Source organism: Eurypyga helias, unplaced genomic scaffold, assembly GCF_000690775.1.
Source record: "Eurypyga helias isolate BGI_N326 unplaced genomic scaffold, ASM69077v1 scaffold2755, whole genome shotgun sequence".
In the NCBI taxonomy this organism is placed as follows: Eukaryota; Metazoa; Chordata; class Aves; order Eurypygiformes; family Eurypygidae; genus Eurypyga; species Eurypyga helias.
In genome coordinates this window covers 1-9451 of record NW_010251937.1, presented here as the reverse complement: position 1 = coordinate 9451, position 9451 = coordinate 1, and the positions used below count along the sequence as shown (strand labels likewise).

At 42.7% G+C, this 9451-nt stretch overlaps 1 protein-coding gene across 1 annotated transcript in view; it reads left to right on the top strand.

Annotated features, from left to right (window-relative positions):
• LOC104510041 (mesoderm induction early response protein 1-like) overlaps positions 1-7806 on the top strand; it is a gene marked incomplete at both ends in the record, with an annotated part of 11495 nt that extends 3689 nt beyond the window's left edge. The window contains 4 exons of the mRNA XM_010152171.1: positions 2754-2921; positions 5209-5341; positions 7348-7412; positions 7734-7806. Of these exons, the coding sequence (XP_010150473.1) occupies positions 2754-2921; positions 5209-5341; positions 7348-7412; positions 7734-7806 (439 nt within the window). The remainder of the gene's footprint in view (positions 1-2753; positions 2922-5208; positions 5342-7347; positions 7413-7733) is intronic.
• Between the last annotated feature and the right edge of the window lie 1645 nt (positions 7807-9451).

The following is a 9451-nucleotide window of genomic DNA, read 5'->3' as shown; positions in this document are numbered from 1 at the left end:
CAGCAGGACTGTTTTCCTATGTAGGAGCGTCTATACCAGATGTGACCACAGTCCTCCAGCAGCCCTAGAGACAGGGCTCAGAAAGGTGTGCCTGGAACGAGGCACAGCTCAGCATCCTGGGCATACGCTGGCCCTGCAGTTTTCCCAAACACGGGAAACTTGACAGAGGAATTTTGATGGTAGGATACTGCATTTGCACTCTGTCTGGGAAATAATAAATGGCCAGGCCCCAGCACGTTGCAGAAACTCAACTTCCTCCTACTTGTAGCTAAGCTGACTGTACAAAGCAGCAGCTGGAGGGAGTGTGACAGGGAGGATTTGAGGAGCGTGAGGCCAAGTTCTTTACCTTGTGCTGCCCTGGCTGTGGGCAGAGCACTGCTGGGTGGTGTATACCAGCTCCCTGGGTGCCTCTAGGAAGTGGTGAGCATTGCCAGGGTGCTGGGTGCTGCCCCCCTGCATTACTTAGAGATTTTTAAGCTTTTGAATCCTTTCCTTTTTTCCATTTATTGTTCTGTGTAATCACTTGGCTTCTCCTTTTGAGGTCTCCCTTTTCAGGGAGGGCTCGTGGGTTTTCTTAGGGTGATGTACCAGCATCGTCTTGTCTTTAAACAAGAGAACCATTCGTGGAAGCATGCTTCTCCCAAATACTCTTCCAGCCTCTAGCAGGGTGCGCTTCAAGCACGTATGAAAAAGATGTTGTCTCTGTAATACCTGTCAGTGTTATTTTTTCCTCCTCGCATGGATTTGTCCATTTTATTTTTAACCTCTGTAAACTCGGCATCCACGAGGCACATGGCGATGTGGTGAGGCTCATTGATTGTGAGAAACATGTTTGGGTTTTCATACCTATTCTGTGTTCATTTCAGTGGTTGCCCCTGAGCTCTTCTAGTTCAAGAGCATACAGTCATTTGTATTTACCTTCTCTGGGCTGCTTATAATAGAGTTCACCCCCCCCCACTTACCTCTACTCCAGGCACACAGGTTATAGTTCATTTCTTGTTATTAAACATCTTCCACATCAGAAATTTCTGTGTCTTTGATAAGACTTGTTACTTTTAACCTTTGTTTTTGCGATATCCTGAAACGATACAGAAATTAACATTTGTGTTTTGTCTTGGAGAGTTGCTGACCCTTGGGGCTTTTTGAATTGTAATGGCCTATTTGAAGTTTAAGAGGCTCTACCTAAGAAAAACGTCGTAAATATAATACCCCTTTCCTTGGTAACGTGTGGTAATATGCCTGTTACATCGTTCACACGCACGGCTTTTATTGTAGCAACAGTGCTTTTTGATTCTCAGTCTGTATCTAGAAACGGGATGGTGGAGAGGAGGGCTTCACGGAAATATATCACTTTCCAAAATGCACCGGAGAACATTTGGATAATTACGAGTAGGATTTTTCTGATAGCTGTACTGTCAGGTTTTAATTAAGATCACAGTCCTGACATGTTGTCTGCATCAGTGAAATATTAATTCCCCGTTTCTAAGAGTTCTTTCATTAGATGATAAAGATGAAGACCAGGAAGTCAGGAGAGAAGGTGAGGACGTTTAGGTGCACACGGTCTGCATCTGCCGTGCGTATAGCTTAACCCAAGAGTACACCAGTAAGTCAGAGCATGGAAGTAAAATAAAATAAAATACACAGGCAAGGAGTACTGGCAACCCCTGTGTTACTCTTACACAGCAGAGCTAACTACACTTGCCTTTTGTAATTGTTACTCCTAGTGTGGTTTGAGAAACTAGACGCGCATTGCTCAGTGAAGGCCCTTAGGAAAGGAGTTCACTGGAGGAAACTGAAGGTCAGCCGATACCTAAACAAATCTGATTATCAGCTGACATGTACATTACATACTATGAATAAATATTTGGAGCAGGCAGACGCCTCGAAATAGTAAACAAAGGATTGGTTCTTGCGAGAGAGAGAGAATTTTAAAATGCTCTTTGAAAGTTTCTGCTCTGAAAAAATCACATTAGGGATGTAGTCTGCTGCTGCTGAAGGCTGGGTGCTGAGGTATTTAAAGTAATAAGGTAGTATGCAGATCTGGCAATTAATTATTGTTATTAATAAAGTGAATGAACAGTTAGAGAGCCACTGAATTTGAGAACTGACTCTATCATTTGAAATGCCTCTTTTGAGTGGCCCAGTGTTCGAAATACAAAGATTTTGAAATGTGCACGTATTTTAGCAGAATTCTTTCCAACTGTGGATGTTTTTGTAGGCAACTAGCTTAAAATGCATATGAGTCTGTAAACATTGCTACTATCTGTACCTGGATATCATGTGATCCTGCACATAAGGGGATCCCTCACGCCCCTCATTTTTTGTTTTGCCCAGGAAGGGGTGAGGGACAGGGAGGTGGCGAGTGTACTGAAGGGGTGTGACATAACCTGCTACGTCATGCTGCTTGTGTTTTGGTCAAACAGCAGTAGACAAATACCCAGGGAGGGGTGGGGGTGGACAGCCCTTTGGAGCCCTTTAAATGAGCTTTATGGCCCCTTTGAGAGATCGGTGGCATGCAAGGCCTTCTGTAAATTTATACAGGATTAAGAAGTACTTGCACTGCATAAACCACATTTTTCTTAGGAGCCGAAACTTCTGGGTTTGCCTATCCATATTTGTGGAGTGGCCATTCTTCCACCTGATCATCATCTCTCAGGTTTTGTTGTTGTTTAAATTGTGTTTAAGCTGTAGAGCAGACGTGGGATGTGAAATATTTCTGTTAAAACCTCAAACTCTGTTTGAATGTTTATCAGGAAAGTGATATGCCGATCCAGGAGCTACTTAGCCGTTACGGCTATGATGGTACCATTCCTCTCCAAGATGATGATGATGATGAAGAGGATGAAGAGGAGGAGGAGGAGGGAGAAGATGATGATGATGTCGATAATGATGACAACAGTGGCTGTAGTGGAGAAAACAAAGTAAGTGCTTACACTAATGTGAAACATTTTTGTAGGGCCATTCTGTACTAGAGAGCCGCTCAAGATGCCAGACCGTGGCAGAGGCGATTCGTAACACAGTTTATTTCGGATGCTTTGTGTGGTGAACTCTACTGTTTATTCTTAAACAGCCATCTGTATTTCTCTTCATTGGTCTTAATTTCATCTGTATCGTTCTAACCTGTTGTTGTGGCAAATTAGGGTCCATGTATTCGTATAGCATCATGGAAGAAGGGATTGTAATTGTCTTTTGGAAACAGTCTGACTTCAGAATTGAAGTTTTAAGTGCCTGAAGGCACCTTTCTAGATACGGCTGAGTACTTGTTTCAAGACGAAAAACTGATGATCTGAAACTGAACAGTGAGTTGTGGAATTGAATTAAATGTGTCTCAGAGTATTGGAGATGGCTGCAAGCTTTCTAGCTTTACCATTTGAAATGGTATTTTTTCAGCCTGGCAGCCCTGGCTGTACTTGTCGTTAATTGAATCTAATGCTTCAGAGATCTTTGCAAAATGTATGGTTTTGAACTTACCATCTTTAGAATCCCATTCTGCATGCTCTTAGAATATATTTTCTGATTTTAGAGGAGTCTTTTCTACTTATGTGTGTCATACATATGTGTAACAATCCTGTCAGGGGCACAGCTGTAACCTCTCCATTACTGGTGGCAGAGTTACACCCCAAATTCCATTAAACTATGAAACCCTTTGTGTTTTCCCTAACAGCCAAGCTTAGACATTAATGGAAGTTCCATTACCTAATCTGGCTTTAAAAAGGGTGCGTTTTGTTCTTTGATATCTTACCCGTTTTAGAATCTCTGGAATGTCACATGGAGATGAGGAATGGTATATCTGATTCATTAGGATTTGCAAACTCCCTTGACAGATGCTGTAAGAGATTGCTATTTGTATGGCGTTGAGTAGTTCAAAAAGAAGTAGGATACCTCTGAAAAGGTTCAAGAAGCAGGAGAGGGGGAGCAGCTTACATAACATAGTATCATATCACAGAGTGGTTTGGGTTGGAAGGGACCTTAAAGCCCACCCAGTCCCACCCCCTGCCACGGGCAGGGACACCTTCCACTAGACCAGGTTGCTCCAAGCCTCATCCAGCCTGGCCTTGGACCCTCCCAGGGATGGGCCATCCACAGCTTCTCTGGGCAACCTGTCCCAGTGCTCTCCACCCTCTGCAGGAAGAATTTCTTCCTGATGTCCCATCTCAATCTCCCTCTTCCCATTTAACCCCGTTACCCTTGTCCTGTCACTACCTGCGCTCACCTACTGTGCCCTGGTTTTGGTAGGATTGGGACAGGGGTGGTGGGGAGGGCTGGGCGCAGCGAGCTAGCTAACCCGCGATGCTGGTTTGCCTCAGGGTACAAGAATGAGAGCTCTGAAATGCTTGCATGCTTTTAGAGAGGCAGTAAAATACATCTGTGGGGGTGGAATGATTTGATAAATCATTCAAGCTTTCTCTGCGAGTGCTCATCTTTCTACAGCTTATTTAGCGCTGCTGCACTTAGCTATTTTCTATTTTTAATCTGCTTTAAGCTGCACATGTGATAATACTCTGGCTGCTGGTAGAGGTACACATAAACACGTGCCGTGCCTAGTGCCTCTGTGTTAGAACTAGCAGGTATGAGGGCTTACAAAACAAAGATACTATGTGCACTGAAATAGAAAACACTCATGTATTTTTTTTAACCTTTATAATTTTAATTTTCCTCAACTGTAATAATTCCCATAGTTGTGATTTATCTTCTAATTGTTCTAATTTTTGATCTTTTAATGACTGGATGTACATACTTGAGTGTGTTGATACGCTATTTCTGTGGGGTTGAACCACACTGTTGACACTAATTTTTATGGAAGGTGCCATTTCCATTTGATTGAGAAAAGTATAGCTGGTAAATAATTCCTACCCTTTCTTATTGAAAATTCATAAGGAAAGGTTTTAAAGACCGAAGTAAATTTGAAGTTAAACGAAATTAAATTAAAACTGCAAGGATTTACTTGACTGATTAAAAAAAATAGGGTTGATATTTAATTGTGGTTCATATTTGATTTGTATGTTAGAGTCTGAGTATTAAATTGATCTGGTTAAAATCCTGGTCAATAAATAATCTGATGTGTTTACACATTTGTTGTGGCTCAGTCTGACAGGCCACAATCTATTTGGGTTTGATGTATTGACAGTGTTGGCAAAGCTATTGCCAAAATACTGTTTGTCATATAAAAGGGATAGCTGATCTCCTGTTTGCTTTTTTGTGTCTAAGGAGGAGACCATAAAAGATTCATCAGGTCAGGAAGATGAGACTCAGTCATCTAATGACGACCCAGCACCATCTGTTGCTTCTCAAGATCCCCAGGAGATAATTCGCCCTCGTCGATGTAAATATTTTGATGCAAGTATGTACAGTTTAGTACTAAGCACAGAGATCTCAGTACAGTTGAGATTTGGTTAAGGACTGCTTGAGTATTCTGGTTTTGAAATAGGTGTGTTGATACCTATAAATATTTGTTCTCTTTCATAACACTGCTCTTCATTGTCCTTCTGCACAAAACAATAGGCTGAGTCTCTGCAGATAAGGGGCTCTGTATAAGGACAGTAGATATTCTCTCTTCTTAAAGGATTGAATTTGTGGAAAACTTTGGATTTCTACAGATTAGAAAAAGACAGGCTCTTGGACAGTGTAAATCCTTTCATGGCACTGCTCCGAGTGTTGTAACTGTCCAGTTCGTGGACCTGCAAGCTGGTGTGTATGGATGTGCCCTTCAGGAAAATGTGCTTGTGCATGGAGTCCAGATGCGCTAAACAACCGTTGCGTACGGTATTGCCTTGCTGTCGCTGTGTCAGCTGCCCGTTCATACTAAGGACATGGGTAAAAGCATTTGCGAGCAGGAAGTGAGCTGTCCCAACTGGGTAATAGCTGCGCACTGTGGGCGGGTATCATGACGAGGCCTGGTGACACCGCTTTATGTGCTTGTGCAAACAAGGTGAGGGTCCAAAAGCAATGAAATCCGAAAAAGGCCAAGAGATTGTTAAACCTGGAATAATGCAGGGGAAGATAATAATGAACAGAATTTGCTTCAAGAATTCCACATTTGCCAGCATTGTGGACTGATTATGTTTTGGTTAAAAATAGGTTTTGCGTCCGTTTGAGACTGTTGAGCTAGTGTTATGTAGCCATCCCTGTGGACAGTTCTCGTTTCTGTGGCAGTCTGACTTAATGGGATCTGAACATTTTAGTACTGAGCTGTCAGCACGGCCTTTTGGACAAAGACATTTTCCCTTTCTCTGATGGGAGTGACCGTCACCAGTTTGCTGTTCTAATAAACAAAGTTAAAGCAAAGGTTCCTTACGATACCTTATGCTTGGTACTTACTATCCATGACACTGTAGAAATGCAGTTTTCTAATCTGAGGTTTATTCTAATGAAAAATGCCGAGGAACCTCAGCATGTAGGTGTGCGGAGGGTTGCAAATATCTTAAATGAGCTCTGTGTTTTAAGCATAGCATTAGCGTAATGCAGTTGTATTGCATTAGGTTTGGGCCATTTTTACAATGTTCAGCTGTGTACAGGATGTAATTTAATGTACAATTTCAGTGCTGATATTATCACATAAACCAGATATTGCAGTTGCTTTCAGTACGTTGTGGAAGGCAACCAGCCTATGTCATAAAGAGCTTAAAATTTTTGTCAGTCTTTATCCGAAAGAATCTGTTTTAAATGCTGCTGTGCATCTCAGAGCAGTAATCCAAGCCTGCTAAATCCCAGGAAGACGGAGAGAAGCACACTTGCAGATTTCTCGCACCTTGTGCTGTAGTCTACCTTAAATTCAGTGTCAGCCACTGTAAGGGAAAAAAACAGCAGTAACTAAGCTAGGAGTCCATTGCAAATGGTGTTGAAACCCACGTGTAGATGCTGAACATCCACATAAAAATACTTTCAGAAGGTAACTGTAGTAAATCTGAATGTGGATCATCTCAGCTGCTTCAAAGCTGTGTGAGGGAAAGCAAATTTTAATGAGGTAGTAGTAAAATTGATGGATGTTTTCATTTGAGCCTTAGCTTTTCAGAGCCTGCTGTGTTTCTTAATCCATTCTGAATGTGGACATTGGGTGGGTCGTTTTTGAAAGCTGTCAGTACTGAGACATTTAGTATTGTCACCGGAAGGGCCGTTTGCACTTGTGTATTGTTAGCGAAGGTGGCAGCGAGGCAGAGCAGGGCTGCTGTGTGGCTGGAGGCTGATGGATGAGAGCTGGGCTCAGGTCACCCTTGCTGCAGTGCTCCCGGGAGCTGGCTGCGACCTCCTAGGCCCCCTTGCACAGCGCGCCTTGCTGGGGCCTGCTGTTGGCGTGTATGGGCCCCATCACAGCTCATTTTGTGTAAATGGTTGAACAATTTCTTGCAGATAGTGAAATAGAAGAGGAATCTGAAGAAGACGAAGATTATATTCCTTCAGAGGACTGGAAAAAGGTAAATACTGAGTGCTGTTAAAAAAAGCCTGTATTTCATGAATAATTAGGTGATCTGTTACCTAGTAACTCTGAGCTCTATGGATCAGCCAAATCCTCTCCATTTTTCCCCCATAAATACGAGTTTTCATACTAAGAAGTGTTAAAGACTTCCCCAAATAGTCAAAAATCCATTTCCATATAATGCTGTTAACTGGTTTTTTTTAAGTTTTGAACAATTGGACTTTTAAGGGGTTAAAAAAAAAAGTTGTCATTCTCTTGTTTGCTAACAAAAAACATCACAGCTGTGGTTGCTTAACTTCTTGGTTTTATTTCGAAACAGGAAATCATGGTGGGCTCTATGTTTCAAGCTGAAATTCCAGCTGGCACATGCAAATACAAAGAGAATGAAAAAGGTGAGACTTTGCACTATTACTGTTATCGCTGTTTGAGGTTATTTTCTAATGAGGAGAAGTAAAAGATTGGATGCATGTCATGTGTCTTGCAAAATAAGAGCTCCTTCAAGTGAAAAATAGAGCCATCATCTCAAACTGTAGCTCATCTTGCACTTCACCATCAGAGCTTGGGCCTTGGAAGGGGAAAAGAAAGGTGATACGGCTGGCCTATTGCCTATGGAACCCTTGTGTTCTGATTTGGTAATGTACACGAGCTTTCTATGAGCTTATGTTAACCTCTTCAGATGGTATAATTAGTTTATGTAAAACAAAATAGATTATAAAGAAATTGCGTTGCTGGAATTGGATCAACGTGTTAAAAGAGGCAAAATGGTACCAGCAGCTTTGATTTTCACATTTTATACCTCTTCAATCAGTGTTAAAGAACCTCTTGTTCTACTTGGGGGGTGTTTCCCAGGAACTTTCCCCCCCTCACAACCAGAGCCCGTGGCTGTATGCTGCCAATATAGTCACATCAGGATAGGTAGGCTGCCAATATAGTCACATCAGGATAAACCCAGTTTAAACCCAGTTTAAACCCAGCTGTGAGCTTAAAAGAAGCAAAGGGCCTGTAGTGCCAGGACAGGGGGTGAGGTACTGGGACAGGTTGCCCAGAGAATCTGTGGATGCCCCATCCCTGGAAGTGTTCAAGGCCAGGCTGGATGAGGCTTGGAGCAACCTGGTCTAGTGGAAGGTGTCCCTGCCCGTGGCAGGGGGTGGGACTGGGTGGGCTTTAAGGTCCCTAACGACCCAAACCACTCTATGATTCTATGAAACTTTCCTGCTTGTTCAGCCCATTACTAAGTATTTGTTTATGCTGCAGATCAGTCTGAGACCGTGGCTTTTGTCGTTTTGTATCAGTTCACCAGCACAAAACTCGGTGCCTTCCTACAACCCGAGTATACACTCAAGTGGAGCAGTCGCTTGCTCTGAGCTCCAGGTTGTGGCAGCTACGCTGTAGCCTGATCTGACTAGAAACTGTCTAAAAAGAGCATCCATCCTGCTGTTGGCTCCGAGCAGGCTCACATGGAAGCTGGCTCATTCTGTCGCCTCTGGACTTTGCAGCCAGAGAGATTGAAGAGTGTGTAATTTAAACCTGCGTGAGAAGTCAGGAGCTTCCATTAAAACTAGAAAATGGCAAATTAGAAAACATCTGCTTTTTAGCTGTGAAGACGTTGCTGGTTGCATGCTTTCCTGCTTCTGTCTGAAAATAGAGCCTGAACTATTCATTTGCCTGAGATGCAGTAAATTACGCTTTACTCGTCAGTCACCGGCTTTTCCTGGTATTTACTCAGCTCTAAATGGCTTCTGGCTTCCAATAATCAAAAAGATAAAGCTGCTTTGTGCGTTGCAGTAACTGTGGAAAGCAGTTGTTCGTAGTCTCGCACACTCCTCTTGGCAGAACAGAGAACCTATGTCGTGGGCAAAAACCGTTGAGGGGAAAAGTCCAGGCTGTTCTAGTTTCGTATACCAGTGGGGTTTGATAGCTTCTGCCACTGCGTGCCTTTCTGCTGGGTTTTGGGTGGAATCTTTGACAGGACTCCAGCTGAACCATTAATGAAGCTTAAAAAGTTGAAAAATAAATGAGGCTGTGTATTTAGTTGTC